The 16,336-nt window shown below is 52.8% G+C and overlaps 1 protein-coding gene across 3 annotated transcripts in view; it reads right to left on the reverse strand.

Moving 5' to 3' along the window:
* Nucleotides 1–201: 201 nt before the first annotated feature.
* The window catches only part of LZTS1 (leucine zipper tumor suppressor 1), a 57,796-nt gene continuing 41,661 nt past the window's right edge, over nucleotides 202–16,336 (reverse strand). For all 3 annotated transcript variants that reach the window (XM_004046731.5, XM_055349101.2, XM_019032958.4), the window contains 3 exons: nucleotides 8,887–9,365; nucleotides 6,830–7,633; nucleotides 202–4,393 (listed from right to left, as the gene is read on the reverse strand). In XM_004046731.5, coding sequence (XP_004046779.3) covers nucleotides 3,752–4,393; nucleotides 6,830–7,633; nucleotides 8,887–9,231 — 1,791 coding nt within the window. In that variant the 5' untranslated portion in view covers nucleotides 9,232–9,365 and the 3' untranslated portion in view covers nucleotides 202–3,751. The remainder of the gene's footprint in view (nucleotides 4,394–6,829; nucleotides 7,634–8,886; nucleotides 9,366–16,336) is intronic.

Genomic DNA, 16,336 nt, shown 5'->3' on the forward strand with positions numbered 1-16,336 from the left:
AAGGTCCTGGGGTAGGCGATGGGGGCAGGGGCCAGCTGAAGCCTATCTGACCCCGGGGGCCCCTTTCCCACTGCCCTGTGCTGCCTTCCTCACCCCCTTCGCTGGTGGAAGGGACGTCATCTTTCCTGTTCCAAGGGGAGAAGTCCCAGGGAGCTGCCACACTGCAGCGAGGGGAGAGGAGGGCAGACACACGTGGCTCTAGAGGGCGTGAGAAATGGCATTCTTTATTCATAAATAAAAACATAAAATTGCCACAAATAGTTTACATGGCCAAAAAGTGACGTCAAAAATAAAATGAAGCTGTCAAAAGCAAACCAAACCAAACAAGAAACCACAAAGAGAAAAATAACTATGTACATCTTCCAAATGCTCGTCCGTCCCAGCCTGCCTCTGCTGGGGGCTCCAGCTCTGCCTGCAGGCGCAGCACAAAGGCCGCCTTGCACAAGAGGTGGGTGAGCAGCCCCACTGGCCCAGGGGTGCAGCCTCTGTCATGGCAGCACCCACCGCATGATGACTTGAGGTCTGCAGGGAAATCCCTCTCCCAAAGCTGCTACTCCTCCAGCCAGGCCTGGCTTAGTTTCGGGCAACTGTCTCACCTAAGAGATGGCCCAGGCTGGGGCCAGGCACAGGAGGCTCACGGAGTGCCTCTCTGGGGAAGAGATGCCCCCATATCCCAGTCCCATGTGAGCTCAGTGCTATAGGGGCTGTGTGTGCCTGGCAGGAGTTCACTGGGAGAGCTAGGAAGGAACCCCGTGACCGTCCAGTCGTTCCGAGGTCCAGAGGCAGAGTCCGATCCTTGGTGAGGTGGTGCGGAGTGCTGCTCTCTCCTGCAGGCGTCCTTTGGGGACAGAGCAGGTTGGTCCATCCGAGTGGGTCAGTGGGTCGGCCAGCAGGCATGCCCAGAGGGAAGGGCAGGAAGCCCACCCTGTCTGGGGCCTGGGGCCAGGCTCTGTGCTTGGAGGCTTCTGCTGTCCAGAGCCTCTTTCCAGAGAGGCAGAATCTGGCATGGTCCAAGAATAGTGAGGGCGCTTTTGGACAGGGCAGGAAAGAACACCCACAGGAAGGTGAGGTTGCAAGGTCGCAGGACACTTGCATTCTAGTGCCACGGTGGGCCACTCTGGGGCGGGGGCTGGTGGCAGCCCAGGGAAGACATCTGCCACCTTGGACGTTGGACAAGGCCTGGGGGGGGACATGTCTGGGCTGGCCTGGGACAGGGCCATGGAGATAAGGAGAAGGCTGCACTCCTCTGTGTATGGAAGGTACCGGGACACCATGGCGGAGCACAGCCTCGCGCCTCAGGGCCTTCCCCTGGGTGTGGCAGCCACTTCTTCTCAGGCAACGTCTGAGGCAGAGCACTGGACTCTGACTGCTCTTTCCTGGAGTGGGGGGGTCTCCAGCCTGGGGAGGGGGAGCCAGCCCTTTCCTCTGTCTCCGTGGGGCAGTCTCACTGGGAGGAAAAACTCAAACAAGGCACGGCCTGGTGGAAATGAAGGAACTGAGGGCTGGGGCGCAAGGAATGGGGCATCTTTGACTTGGGTCTGGACTGTGCCCAATGGAGGGTACTGCCCTCAGGCAGGGAGGGACTTTTGGCTTGTAGATTCCAGGTTTAAGTCTAGCTTGGGACTAAGAGCAATGGTTTGAAATTCTAGAAAAGCTCCTCTGTCGTTTGAGGATGGCAGGATGGGCACCGTTTAACCTCAGGGACGGGAAGGTAGAGCCAGCCACAGAAAAGGTGACTCTGGCCTCAGCCCGCACTCAGGGAAGGGCTAGGATCCATGAGGGTGGGGGGCAAGGAGAGAAGCATCTCCCCACCCCTACCTCGGGGTCTCTAAGGGCCAGCGGTGAGCGAGGCAGAAATGGGGACTGGCCTTGGACTCGCAAGTTCCCAGACGCTCCCCTCCTCATCTCAGCAAGCAGCAGGCGCAGGCATGTGGGAAGGGATGCTGTCCTGAGAACAGCAGCTGTGGCTACAGTCAAAAATAGAACATGGAACAGCCTGCTAGGTCTGGCTTGCTTCTGAAAAGACAAGAAAGCAAAAAAGAAAAAGAAAGAAGAATAAAAGAAAAATCTGGCCAGGCACGGTGGCTCACATCTGCAATCTCAGCACTTTGGGAGGCCAAGGCAGGTGGATTGCTTGAGGCCACAAGTTTGAGACCAGCTTTGGCAACAAAACGAGACCTCGTCCCTACAAAAAAAATGAAAAGTTAGCCAGGCACGGTGGCGTGCACCTGTAGTCCCAGCTAGTTGGAAGGCTGAGGCAGGAGGATTGCTTGAGCCCAGGAGTATGAGGCTGCAGTGAGCTATGATCATGCCACTGCACTCCAGCCTGGGGGACAGAGCAAGACCCTGTCTCATAAAATTAAAAATAAAATCCCTGAACCAAACAACAGAGAAACTCCACCTTTTATCTCTCTCTACCACTGCCTCCCACTCCGCACATCTGCAGAGATACCCTGGACTCCCTGGGGCACTGCCCAAGCTCCTGAGAAAGGGAGCTGCTCTCTGGATCCTTTAGTCTGGGACAAATGGGGGTCTTGAGGTGGAGGGAGGATGGCTGGTGGCCAGGCTATTCACACTGCTGTGTATATGCCTCTTTTTCGTCCTGCTTGGGGCTCTGGCTTCCTGGCGCTCTGAGGAGCCGTCCTGACCTCTAGAAACCCAGAGCTCAGCCCTGAAGGTGCTAAGGGGGAAAGGTGTGCCGCTAAACCTGGCTGTAGGCAGAGGAGGAAAATGCCCAGATCACATATATGCCATCTTAGTGATATGGGCTCTTCTGGATCAAGCAAAAGCTTGATTCTGGGGAGGGAAAAACATTCCAGAGTAGCCGCCGGCCAATGTGAACCAGGTAGGGACTCCCAGCCTCTGGCCCCAGCTGGACAGATGGGGAGGCTCCCTGAGGGCGACTGGAAAGCCACACCCTCTGGTTCATGGTGGTTTCAACCCTCCCTTCCCAGCACCCAGCCCAGGGCCTCAGGGTCTATGGCTTAAAGAAGAGTGGTCACCGAGGTCAAAGGCCACTGGCTGTCCAGAGGCTGCTCAGCTCCCATTTGCAAGAACCAGTAAATAGGGGCTGGGCCCTAGGGGCTGGCCATCACCCGCCACTGGCTCTCAACCCTTGGATTCTCCCTCTGCCCTCCTCTGGCTGTGGCAGGGTCTCCACACTGCTGGGCTGCCTGTCTCTCCCCTCCTTCCTGTGGCTTGCCTGGGGCTGGGACAGCCCTGAGGTTTCAAAGCCAGCTTCCCCGCAGCGCACCCCTACACCTCTGCGGCCAGAGGAAAATAGCTCAGGTTCTGATGGGGCTTGTTCCAAGGCTTCTGGTCATATATGGCTTCTTTCTATTTCCAAGGCATTCCAATGTGTCCAGGAGGAAAAAGAGGTTGGGATGAGAAGCGGAGGGGAGCCGCTGTACTTGCTGTGGCCACCTTCCCTGGAGGAGGGGGAGAGGATATCTATTTCGAACAAAGGCCAAAGTTTAGGGAGCCCTTAACCAAAGCAGACAGACCCCTGGACCCATCTCCTGGGAAAGCCAGAGGAGTCAGGGCCTGAGGTCTGGTGGGCTGCAGGGCTGGTGAGCACTGGGACATCAGAGAGGGAAGGAAAGGCCATCCTGCCCTCCCCTCGGGGGTCCTGGGTCTGTGTCCCAGGGAGTGGCGTCTCTCAGAGGGGTCTGAATTGCTGAGCAGGGGGGATGCACGGGAGAGCCCTGCCTCCCAGTGCCAGGTCCCCAGACTCGCCTTCCCAGGCAGCCCCTCAGATCTCAGTGGCTATGATGTCCTCGTAGGGGATGTCAGCCCCTTCCAGGTCAACCTCCAAGGGCTCCCCGGCGCTGTCCCCATGTGCCAGCTGCTGCAGGGCCTTCTCCAGGCGCTGGTTCCGCTGGTACATGGCCACGTAGCTCTGCTGCAGCTGTTTCTGGTACTGAATCACCTTCTCCTTCTCCTCCTTCCACACGAGCCGCTCGTGCTGGAAGCCCGAGGACATCTGGTCATGGCCTTGCCGCTCCTCCCGCAGCTCGGCCCGCAGCCGCTCCAGCTCCCGCTGCAGGGCAGGGACGTCCTCGGGGAAGGTGGGCGGCCCCATGTCGTGGGCCAGGGCGGCCTGGGCCCGCAGCTCCTGCAGCTCCTGCTCCAGCAGGTTCACCTTCTCCCGCAGCAGCTCTGCTTCGTTCTTCTTGCGCTGCAGCTCATTCTCACAGACCTCCAGCTCCAGGGCCTTGGTGCGCAGGGCGCCCTCCAGGTCCTGGGTCCTCAGCTCCAGGCCCTCCAGCTTGCCCCGCGTGTCCTTCAGCTGTGCCTTGAGACCCAGGATCTCGCTAGCCTTGGCGTTCACCTCCGTCTGGGACTCCTTCAGCTGCTGCTTCAGGAGGGAGATCTCACCTGACTTCTGGCACACCTGCCGAGGGTGGGGTGGAGACAGAGTGCCAAGAGGTGAGTGTCCTTACCCAGGGAAGTGACAGCTCAGCTGCCTAAAATAACCAAGCCACTCCGGATGTGGTGGCCCGGTGTTAGGCATTCCAGCCTTTGTCCAATCTGAAAGTAAGCTGAACATTGCTGTGACCTTTTCCCCAGGTTATCGAGCTAGGCTATATAGTAAAATGATAAAATAATAATCATGTATAATGACACATAGTATATTATTATTGTTATTTTTTGAGAAGAAGTCTCGCTTTGTCACCTAGGCTGGAGTGTAGTGGCGTGATCTTGGCTCACTGCAACCTCCGCCTCCCCTCTGATTCTCCTGCCTCAGCCTCCCAAGTAGCTGGGATTACAGACACCTGCCACCACGCCTGGCTGATTTTTGTATTTTTAGTAGAGACGGGGTTTCCTCATGTTGGCCAGGCTGATCTCGAATTCCTGACCTCAAGTGATCTGCCTGCCTCGGCCTCCCAAAGTGCTGGGATTGCAGGCGTGAGCCACCACGCCTAGCCACACAGAAGTATATTATTATAAACATACTTTCACTAATAATTTGTAGTGTTATTAAGTGCCAAGCCATACATTTGCTCATCTATTCCTTACAACCCGATGAAGTAGGTACTATTAGTAACCCTCAATATACATCAATGAAACTGAGGCACAGAGAGGTTATGATAGCAAAGAGCTGGTGAAGTGACCAGCCTGAGGGCTTATATATATATATATACATATATATATATATATATATATATATATATATACACATATATATATATATATATATATAATATAAAGTATAAGAGTAGAGATTTGATCCCAACAGTTTAATCACTACACCCCATTGCCACCATGGCTAATGTATTTACAATCACCTGGATCATAAGTGGTCAAGCTGAGGTTCAAAGCCAGGCCCATGCCTCAGCCATGACTGTGTCACTCCCTTCGTGGCATGAATACAGGGTTGGCCTTGGAATGAAATTCTTGGTCCCAAGCAGGCATCCTGGGTAGGGTCGGATTTTCTCCAGGACTGTGCAGTGTTTCACTGAGGGCAAGGGGAAATTTCTACTGTGAAAGGAAATGTGAAGGTGTCTTCCAGGCTAGTTCCAAGAATCCATTCTGTAGAGCCACATGCTCTGGACTTCATTCACTCTTAAGATTCAGCCAGACTGGCCTTGGTCTCCCATGACCCCAAATGGCCAAGATCCAGAGACACATGGGCCTGACCTGTGGCTTCGGTTTTCATCATTGCTCTTGGCCAAATTTTGATGGGGGATAGGGGTGGAAATAAAGAAGAACAGCAAGAGGAGAAGACAATGATTCCTCATTTGACAGATGTGGATTGGGCTCTGCATCCAAGCCAGCATGATACTAGTCACTGGGTACAGCAGTGAATTTGTGAGGTAGTCTTTACTCCAGTAGAGAGGAGAGAGGAGGGCTGGGTGCATGCAGGGGTGAGGTCAGAGGGTGTGGGCATAAACATCGATGACAGAAATCAGGCTGACACCGAAACCAATACCATTGGTATTAAATGGGGTTGATACAGCTGCCAGCAGTGGGCAAGTTAAACCACTGGTTGTTGACTTGCACATAGCCAGGGGTTTGCGTGTAGACTGAGATTTGGACTCTGAACTGGGGGTGAGGCAGGCACGTGGACAGACCAAGCTGGGTGCGAGCATGTAAAGAGCCTCAACGATGGACTTGAACTCCATGAGTCATCCAGACCACCAGGCTGGTGAGAAAAGCTGCTTTCCCACTAATAGATGCAGAGGTTATGGGGTTCTCCAGCACAGTCAGGTACAGATGCTTCATTTCCATGTGTGACCGGGTGAGTGTGTGTGAGTGTGTAAGTGTGTGAGCGGGGGACTCTTTCCTTCCTCTCCTAGGTTTCCATCTCAGCTCACCAAACAGAAGTTCCACTTACACTTCAGCAAGGAGTGGCCACTTGCATCACTGAAACCTGCCACCAATAGGGTCCCTCTTACTAGTGGGTGCAGTCCCTCCCTCCAAAGCAACAAATGCATTCTGTGCTCTCTTGGGCCCCTGGCCCTGCCTGAACTCAGGCACGGCTTGTGCTTCTTCTGAGCCTCCTGGGAGCTGATGGAAGGGAGGTCAGCCCACAGCCTGGCTGGGCCTTGGTCATCTGGCTTCCGGCTTCATGATTTAATGGCTCACTTGGGAAACTGAAATCTAGGAGCCATGAGGGTGATGGTGGGGACAGGAGGAAGCTCAGATGTAAGTCGATCCCCCAACATGGTTTGCAGGGAGCCCCTTCTTTGGGTGATAAAGCCAGCACATTAGCCCCGCCTGCCTGCGCGGTCTGTGTTTGCACGCTATTGGCCGGCACCAGAAGGAGACGCGGGGACTGGCGCCAAACCGCAGACCACCCAAACCCATGAGCCCTGCGTGGCCTCACCTCCCACTGGGTCTCCTCCAGCGCGGGGCCGAAGCTGGTCTTCTCCCTCTCGTAGGACCTGAGCTTGGTCTCCAGCAGGTCCTGCTCCTTCATGAGGCTCTCGAGCTCCTGCCGGAGCTGCCGCTTCTCCTGCTGGAGCTGCAGTACCTGCAGGTGCAGGACCTGCTGCGCGCGCTGGCTCTTCTGAGAGGCCTGCTTGAGCTTGCTGCCGCCTTTGGGCTCCGGGCCCTCCAGCTCGTCCCTGCAGCGCCGCGGCCGCTCCTCGTAGGCCAGGCTGGAGGCAAGCTCCTTCTCCTCAAAGCTGCGCTGCAGCTTCTGGAGGGCGCCCTCCCTCTCCAACAGCTTCTGCTCCAGCTCCTGGATGCTGCACTCGTCCGTGGAGATGGGGGAGCGGACACACGAGGGGCCCTTGTCTGCCTTGTTCGAGTGGCCCAGCTTGCTACCTCCGTCGGAAAAGGACAGAGCCTTCAGGCTCATCATGTTGCTGTCCTGGAGGACGATGCCCTGGGTGATGTTGTGGGCGGAGCCCCCAAAACGGCTTGTGGGTCCCACGGGTGTGACCAGCGGGTCCAGCTGGTAGCTGCTGCTGGTGCTGTGTGTAGGCAGGCTGGACATTGAGTTCCGGCCGGAGTCTGACAGCGCCCCAGAGCACAGGCCAGGCTTCAGCTCCTGCTCCTTGGGCTTGTCTGGAGGGGCGGGGTGCAGCTGGTGGCTGGCACTCTCCGGGGAGGAGTGCAGGATGGCTCCTGACCGTGGCAGCACAGGCTTGAAGGCTGTGGGCCTCACTGCACCCTTCTCGGAGCCCTGTTCAGGAAAAGGACCGCGGTGATTCATGCCTCCCCTGCGCGCGCATTGCACCCTCCCTCCCCAAGCACGTGTGCCGACCTTGAGACAGTCTGGGCTCTCTTGAGGGCATGCAGCACCCCTCTTGGTCAATTGTCTTAGCAGACCTTGCCTGTTGCTTTGAAGCAGCTGAATGTCATCTCTCTTAGGAAGGAAAAAACCCTAATGGCGACTTGGGCACTTTGTTCTATGAAATAGCAACCTGCCACCAGCTTGTCCCAGCCCTCCCGAGGTGATAAATACCATCTTGAGGCTCCTGCTCTAGGTCTCTGTGTGGGGCAAGTTAGGGCATCAGGCTGGCCAAGCTTGCTGTCCCTCTCTAGGTCCATCCCTTCTTCCTGTTCACTGCCTCTTCCATTAAGCCTGGAGCAAGGACACGGACCTGGCCTCCTTACAGGGTTGGGAGGCTCACTCCAAATCACGATCCTTTTTTAAAACTGTAATTTTTCCTGGCAGAGTGCTTCACAGTTTACAAGCCCCTTAATTTGAAAAGCTGAATGCTCTATGCAAACATCAGAGGCTCTTTCCTAGTAAATCAAAGACGGGGATTCATTTCCCCAGGGCAAGGGGCAGAGGACTGAATAGGAAAATTGATTTCAGTGTCCACTCGTGGGACGCACGAGGGCTTGAGCTGGTGTGAGGGCTGGATTTCTCAGTGCCTGGGCCTCCTTTGCCCTAATCTCTGGTAAATGGATGACAAAACTCCAGCCTGTATTCAAAGATGCCCCCAGGCGCAGCTTGAACAAGGAGCTAATGCACACCAGGGCAGCAAATGAGAAGACCGCACCCACCCCCACGAGTCTTCTGGGGAGAGAAGCGGTTAACTCCCGGCCTGCATCCTCTTCATCTGCACTTCCAGATGAGAACAGGGCTCCCTCTCCTTCCCGAGGCTTGGCAAACGCCTGGATCCTACATTGACAATCCAGCTACATTTCAGTGGGACTCCAGAAAGCTCACATATCCCCTGTGCTCTTTGCTTATGGCCTGACCCAAGACTTCTGCTTCAGGGGGACTGAGCGATGCTCTAATTCCTTTGTGCAACCTTTGATCTCTGCGGTGTGGCCACAGGCTTCCGCCGGCACCCCTGCCGCTCTGGTTTTGAGGAGTCTGAATGCTCAGGTCACCACTCCCCCTGAACCCGCAGGCTCTCCACCCCCATTTTGCTTTCTCCTGCATTTCCAACCCACTTACCCTTGCCAGCGACCCCCACTTACCATTTCTAGCTGATTGGAGAAGGGCATGAGCTTGGGGGGTGTGGACGGGTCAAAGTCCACCCCAGCCTGGCCCCCTAAATCCCCGCTGGACAGTGCCGTGTAATCTGGGTGGTGGGAGCCCCGGGCTTTCTGGCTGACCTTGATGTAGAAGAAGTCTTCGCTCTTGCCCATTTTGGAGCTGGACTTGCCGTGACCGGAGTCCTGGGAGAAGCCAAACCTCAGCAGCCCATCGGAATACCGGTTGAGCTTCTTGAGGTGGGAGGACTTGCGCAGCTTGTACTGCGAAGCCCGGCAGTGCTTGCTGTGGAAGCTGTGGCCGGAGATGAGGCTACTGACGCTGCCCATGGTGACTCGGGGCTGAGGATGGGGCAGGGCCGGGCAGGGACTTGGAAAGGCTGCGGCAGCAAGGGGCAGTCCTGGCTCCGTGAGGGGACTGAGGTCATAGCAGAGCCCTCACAGAGCCTGCGAGAGCCGTAGACCTGGAAGAAGACACAAGACAGAAGTCAGCGTGGGTGGGAGTGGTCACATCACAGTGCTGATTCCGACTTCCAAATCTGGGCAGTAGAGAAACACATGTCAGAGCCCAGCACTGTCTCCACCACCGGGTGCTCCGTTCCTTCTTCCTTTGTCTGATAATTGAACAGACATTCACTGGGAGCCCACTTCATGCAAGCCTCTACTCTAAACACTCGTGACCCAGCAAGTGACTAAAACAGTCGTAGTCCCTGCATTCCTGGAACTTAGGGTTACAGTGGTGTGGAGAGGCCAGAAGCAAACCAATGTATACTACAGCAAGTGGTACCAGTGCTGCGGGTACCAGTGCTGCAGGGGAAACTGGAGCAGAGGGGACAGAACAGAATTCTGGGAGGTGGCTGTTTTATGCAGGAAGGTCTTCTTTTGTTAGGGTAGCATTTTAAACAGCTTCAAGAAAATGAGGGGGCAGCCAGGCATGATGGTTCACACCTGTAATCCCAGCACTCTGGGAGGCTGAGGTGGGCAGATTGCTTGAGTCCAGGAGTTCGAGACCAGCCTGTGCAACTTAGAGAAACCCCATTTCTACTAAAAATACAAAAATTAGCCGGGCGTAGTGGTGCACACCTGTAATCCCAGCTACTTGGGAGGGTGAGATGGGAGAATCATCTGAGCCCCAGGGATCAAGGCTGCAGTGAGCCACAATTGTGCCACTGCACTCCAGCCTGGGCCTGACTCAAAAAAAAAAAAAAAAAAGAAGAAGAAAAGAAAATGAGGTGCAAGTCATATGAAAATCTGGGGGGAGAGGGGTTACCAGAAGAAACCCCAAGTATAAAAGCCTGAGTCCCTGAGGCAGAGGGGGCTTGGCTGTGTGAGACCCACATGGGAAGCAGCCTGGCTGGAGAACAATTAGCAAGGCTGGGAAGGAGAAACAGAAACCAGGAGCCAGCAGACATCAGAGAACAAGGAGGCTGTGCAGCTCAAAGAGCTCTGGATTTGCTTGGGTTGAGAGAAGGAGCCCCTGGATGGCTTTAAGCAGCTGACATCTTGATCTGCCTTAGGTTGGGGAAGGTCACTCTTTCGGGTGGGGAAGAGGCTTATTGAGGAGACAGGGATAGAAGTGGTGGCCAATTACAGGCTAATAGTCTAGGGTGGTAGTTGTGGATTTAGATGTGGTGGTGGCTCACGTCTGTAATCCCAGCATTTTGGGAGGCCAAGGCAGGAGGATCACTTGAGGCCAGGAGTTCAAGACCAGCCTGGGCAACACAGTGAGACCCTGTCTCTAAAAAACAGTTTTCAATGTAATTTTGAGGTTGAACTGACAGGACTTGCTAAAGGATCAGATGTAGGGAGTGAGCGAAAGAGAGGAGTCAGGGACGATGCCAAAGAGAGGAGTTTGGTTGAAGACATTCAGTTTGCAAAGCCTATTTGGCATCCAGGGAGTGATGGAGAGTAGGCAGGAGGGTGAGTGGGCAGCTGCTGGGAGCTGCAGATGCACTTGTCAGAGCTGGGAGTGTGGAAGTGGCTATGAGACTAGATGGGGTCACCAAAGAGCGGATGCAGAAAGACAAGAGAGGCCTGAGGATGGTTAACATGGAGCACTCGGCATCTGGAGGTCAGGCAGGTTAGGAGAAGTGAAAAAGAACAGCAGAGAAGGTTTTCAGGGTGATGCGGATATAGAAGACCTAAGAAAGCCAAGTCAAGAAATTGTTTCCTAAAAATGGTGTCAAACGGCCAGGCGCAATGGCTCAAGCCTGTAATCCCAGCACTTTGGGAGGCCTAGGCAGGCGGATCACCTGAGGTCAGGAGTTTGAGACCAGCCTGACCAACATGGTGAAAGCCCGTCTCAACTAAAAATACAAAAAATTAGCCAGGCAAATTGGGCATGGTGGCACGCACCTGTAGTCCCAGCTACTGAGGAAGCTGAGGCATGAGAATAGCTTGAACCCGGGAGGCGGAGGTTGCAGTGAGCTGAGATCACGCCACTGCACTCCAACCTGGGCAACAGAGTGAGATCCTGTCTCAAAAAAAAAAAACTTGTCAAGTGCTGCTGAAAGTAAGATAACAATTGAGAATTAGTCAATGCATTTGGCCATGTGGAGATCTTTGGTAACCTTGACAAGAGCAGTTTTGGAGGAATGGTGGAAGGAAGGCCTCATTGAGAAGATTCAACAGAGAAAGAAGGAGAAAGTCATTACAGCCTTAATGTTGAGAAGTACCCAGCCGACTTGGTGTGCATTCTAGTTACATCACCTGCCAGCTATGACATGGAAGGTAAACTGTTTAATATCTTTAACCTTCAGTGTTACAAACTAATTCTAAGATACCCTTAAACTGTTTTTTTTTTTTTTTTGAGATAGAGTCTCACTCTGTTGCCCAGGCTGGAGTGCAGTGGCATGATCTTGGCTCACTGCAACCTCCATCTTGCGGGTTCAAGTGATTCTCCCACCTCAGTCTCCCACATAGCTGGGATTACAGGTGAGCACCACCATGCCTGGCTGGCTAATCTTTGTATTTTTAGTAGAGATGGGGTTTTCCCATGTTGGCCAGGCTGGTCTCGAACTCCTGACTTCAGGTGATCCACCTGCCTAGGCCTCCCAAAGTGCCGGGATTATAGGCGTGAGCCACCGGACTGGGCACATTTTTTTTTTAAAGTAATAGGATAGCATCTAATAATCAATGCTTAAACAATAACAACCTTGTCAGTCACCAGACAGGAGAAATTGGGATGTCAATGCCAGCACATGTGCAGATTCAGGCACATCTCTAAGTTTAGATCACACGATTTTCAAAGCTAGGAAAGGTTGTGTGATTGTCATGCACTGTGAAGTATTTCTTAGTCAAAAGACAGATAATCCAATTAAGAGGGGGAAAACCACAAGTTTAATAAAACAGGAGATGTGGAAGGAGCCTCTGTTCTTCACTGAGCTCTAAATTATACCATCCATCCTAAAGGGGCTAAAGAAATCCCAGGTGGGACATGGAGAACTGCATGGGCACAGCTGAAAGGGAGCCAGAAACTTTCTGACTCTGTTTTTTAATTTTAATTTTATTATATATATATTTTTTACAATTAGCAGTTGTGCATGGAGACTCTGTGACTCTGAATATCTAGGCTTTGATTCAAACTTGCGTTATTATCCTGAAGAATAAAGAGGTTATGTTATGAATATGTTCTATATTTTGTTAGGAAAAGCATGACACAACAAAACTTCATTGTGTAAGTTTAATATGTTTTGATGTGAAAAGCTTTTATTGAATTGATGGCTTTGTATACTCGAGGAAATACAGTGAAGCAGCCTACCTCATAGGATCGTTATGAGAAATTTAAGAAATACCACCATAAGATAACAGCTCTGGAAGATTTACTCAATACTTAGTACATAGTAGGCACTCAATAAATGCTAGGCAGGCTTATCGGTATCTGTTACTTATATTGTGACCATTGTCCTTGCCAACATCCATCATCCCTATGGATCTGGGGAGCCTCAATGTCCAAACTCACTTTCCAGAGCTAATCCTTTCCTTCTAAATGCAACCTTTCTGCCTCCCATTCCTGCGAGGTGTGACTTAGGAGCACAGGGTGGCTCTGCTGATATAAACTTGACACTGACAAAATGTGTTTTCATCCCCCTAGGTCATCCACCTCTAGCTTAGCTGACACCTCTAGTTCCTATGGGGCAAAAATACTACTCTGGTCCACATGCAAGGGTGTCATTTTGGGCCAAAAGACCCTCCCGTGCTCTGTGCAATATGCTCAGCTCCTTCTTTTTTTGCCATGCAATACACATTGCTGAGCAGCTCTACCTGCAGGGCTGTACAGACCAGACCATCAGCTGTGGCATTGGCAGGAGTTTGATTTGAAAATCAATCTCTCTGAGGTTTCTTCATTTAGAAAATGAAAATATTAATATTAAATAGGAACACTAGGGAGCCGAAACAAACAAACAGAAGGAAAATACAATGCCTGGCACATAGTAGGCGATCTACAGATGTGTGCACGATATGTGTTGCCTTCAAGCCTATGACACCGCTGGAGGCTATTGACAACATCGGTGCATCGGTACTAAATGAATCTGTTTATGGTTCTCATCCATCTCCTCTCACCTCCATCTCCTCTCACCTGGGCCTTGAAGGAGCCTCCCCATGTCTTTCCCCAGTCTGTTCATCAGACACATCTGAAGCGTCCAGGTCATAGCACTTCCTAATGGGAACCCTTCCAGTCTTCCCACTGTGTTAGAGTACAGTGCGGACTCCTCACCTTGTCCCGCACGTCCCAGGGACACACTCATCTCTTTCCTGGTGGGTGAACATACGAAGTCTTGACCCATCCAGGAGCCTCTGCACTTGCTGCTGCTTCCCCTGCCTGGAATTCTCCTCCCTGGGCTCTTCACATACATCAGCCTTTCCCATTTTCTAGTTCTCAACTTGAGTCTCATGTCTGCAAGGTGGCTTTCTCCAGTTAATCTTGAAACCCTTGCATCCCTCCCCGATTACTTTCTACCAACCTGTTTATTCCCTATGTAAGGCTTGCTCTCACCTGTACTAATCTTTTTATTTTTTATTTATTTTTAAATTTTAGAAACAGAGTCTCATTCTGTCATCCAAGCTGGAGTGCAGTAGGTAACAGTGATCACAGCTCACTGCAGCCTCCAGCTCCTGGGCTCAAGTGATCTTGCCACCTTAGCCCCAGAGTAGATGGGATGACGGCACATACCATTACTCCTGGCTAATTAAATAATTCTTTTGTAGAGACAGGGATCTCGCTGTGTTGCCCATGCTGGTCTTAAACTCCTGACCTCAAGCTATCCTCCCACCTTGGCCTCCCAAAGCACTGGGATTACAGGTGTGAGCCACCACACCCGGTCATATCTTATTTTATTGACTGATTGATTAACTGATTGATTTTTAATTGAGACAGAGTCTCACTCTGTCACCCAGGCTGGAGTGCAGTGGCATAATCTCAGCTCACTGCAAATTTAGGGTTGTGTGTATCTCTACCAGAATCTGAGAGCAAAGGTTTTTGTATCTAGAGCTCCTAGAACAAAAACCTGGAGGCTAAGGCACAGACTCACAAGGTGGGATGCCGTGGCCCTGGCCACTCAGTGAGCAGTGACAGAGGTGGGATTTGAACCCAGGCCCAAACGCCACAATCTCCATGCTAAAATCGCACGCTGCGATTGGGGACTGAAGGTGAGGCCTGGAGATGTTAGGGTTTCTGTCCCAGATAGCAAAATGAGCTTCCTGGGTTAGGGAAGAGGAAGCCTAGAGGAGGAATCAAAAGCAGACTTCTCTAGCCGAGCTTCATTTCCCTTTTGGGCCAATGCCAACAAGATTGTAGGCACTCAGAAACTCTGTCATTCACCTGGGCAGCAGCCCTGTGCTGCGTCCTAGAGGGTCAAGAGGAAGAAGACGGACAATGCCAGGAGCCCAGGAGAGGGGTGACTGAAGAATGGCCACCTCCAGTCCTCCTGAGAGCATTCCTATCCCTTAGCCCCGATACCCAGCTGGCCACTCCCCAGGTCTTGACACACAGAGGAGCTTTGAAGTTTGAGGAGAGTTTGGGATCCACTTGAAGCTAAGCTAATCACCTTTAAGTGTCTAGACTTGTTTCACTGTCAACTTGGAGAGAGCATTACACAAAACTCGGCTGTGTTCCATCCTGGTTCCCAAATCCATCTTCTCACCTGCCCCCGTCCAACTTGCTGTCTCTGCCCTCCATAAGGACAGGGTCAACAGACACATTTTTATTTCTGGGAAACAAATTCCTACTGACTGGGAGCACCTATTTGGGGTGAAAATAAGAAATCGCATAGACGTTGGGGATTCAGGAAGGGGACAGGAAGAGGGAAGAAGGATGGAGAGAAGGTAAAGGAACCACAGAGCCTCACACTCCACATGGCATGCTACGTGAGCTCCTACACAAGGAATCCAGCTAGAGTTGGACTTTAGACCTTAAGAGAAGAGAGAAAAAGAGAAAAGAAACCCAAAGCAGCTGGGACCATCCAGCCTACCCTTCTCAGAATCTGGCCCCAGGACCAGTCCCAGCCCTCACACCCCTCCCTGACATGACCTCCCCTCCGCTAGCCCACCTGTACTGTGGATGGCTGCTCCACCAGGACGGGGAGGGGCCCGGGATATTGGAGAAAGCCCTCACTTTTGAGCGGCTTCTACTCAAAAGTAGTGGGAGCATCTGAGCTGCCCCATCCCCAACCCCCTTCTGCATTCTCCCTCCCAAAGGAAACCAAGGCTCAAGGCAAAGTGACACCTGCCTCTGATGGTCCCTTTCTGGAATGTGGAGAGAGAGGCATGGAGTTGCAAAGTGTCTTTCTGGATGCAGAGAGATGTGAACTAACCTGACTCATCGTCTCATCCCAAACCAACAGTCTCGCTTCCCATGAGTTGAAGCAGCTATGCCTTGGCCCACGCCAAGTCCCGGGTTCTGGCTGGGAAAGGAAGTGGAGGATTCACACACACCCTCCTCCTCCTCTGCCGCCACGCAGTGTGCAGGGGTCACTCCCCCAGCCGGAGATGTTCAGCCTCCAGCCACCCCGCCTCCTGCCTCCTCCCTCCCACTCAGCTTCTGTTATTTCCCCTCCTACTCCCTGACATCCTTCCCTCCTTCTCCCCCTCTCCGTCCCACACCTCCTCCCCTAAGCTGCAAGGAGCAGGGGGAAAGCCCACCAGCACTCAGCGGTGAGCTCACGGCTGTGCTGTGCTTCTGGCATCTCTGCAGTCTGCACTTGCCCCTCTTTACCCCATCCATTCCCCCCAGAACTTTTGCCCTTTGCAGGCCCACAATGATGCAAAGTGTTGTGCTGGCCACTCCCCAAGCCCACCCAGCCAAGTGTGTCCTGAATAACTGCTGTGCCAAGTAGCCTGTTGGCAGGACTGAGCTGATGGGGCTGCACTGTGGGGGAACATTTAGTCATATCTTCAACAAATATTTATTCAGCATCTGACATGGGCTAAGTACTGT

The sequence above is a fragment of the Gorilla gorilla genome, chromosome 7 (genome assembly GCF_029281585.2).
Source record: "Gorilla gorilla gorilla isolate KB3781 chromosome 7, NHGRI_mGorGor1-v2.1_pri, whole genome shotgun sequence".
In the NCBI taxonomy this organism is placed as follows: Eukaryota; Metazoa; Chordata; class Mammalia; order Primates; family Hominidae; genus Gorilla; species Gorilla gorilla.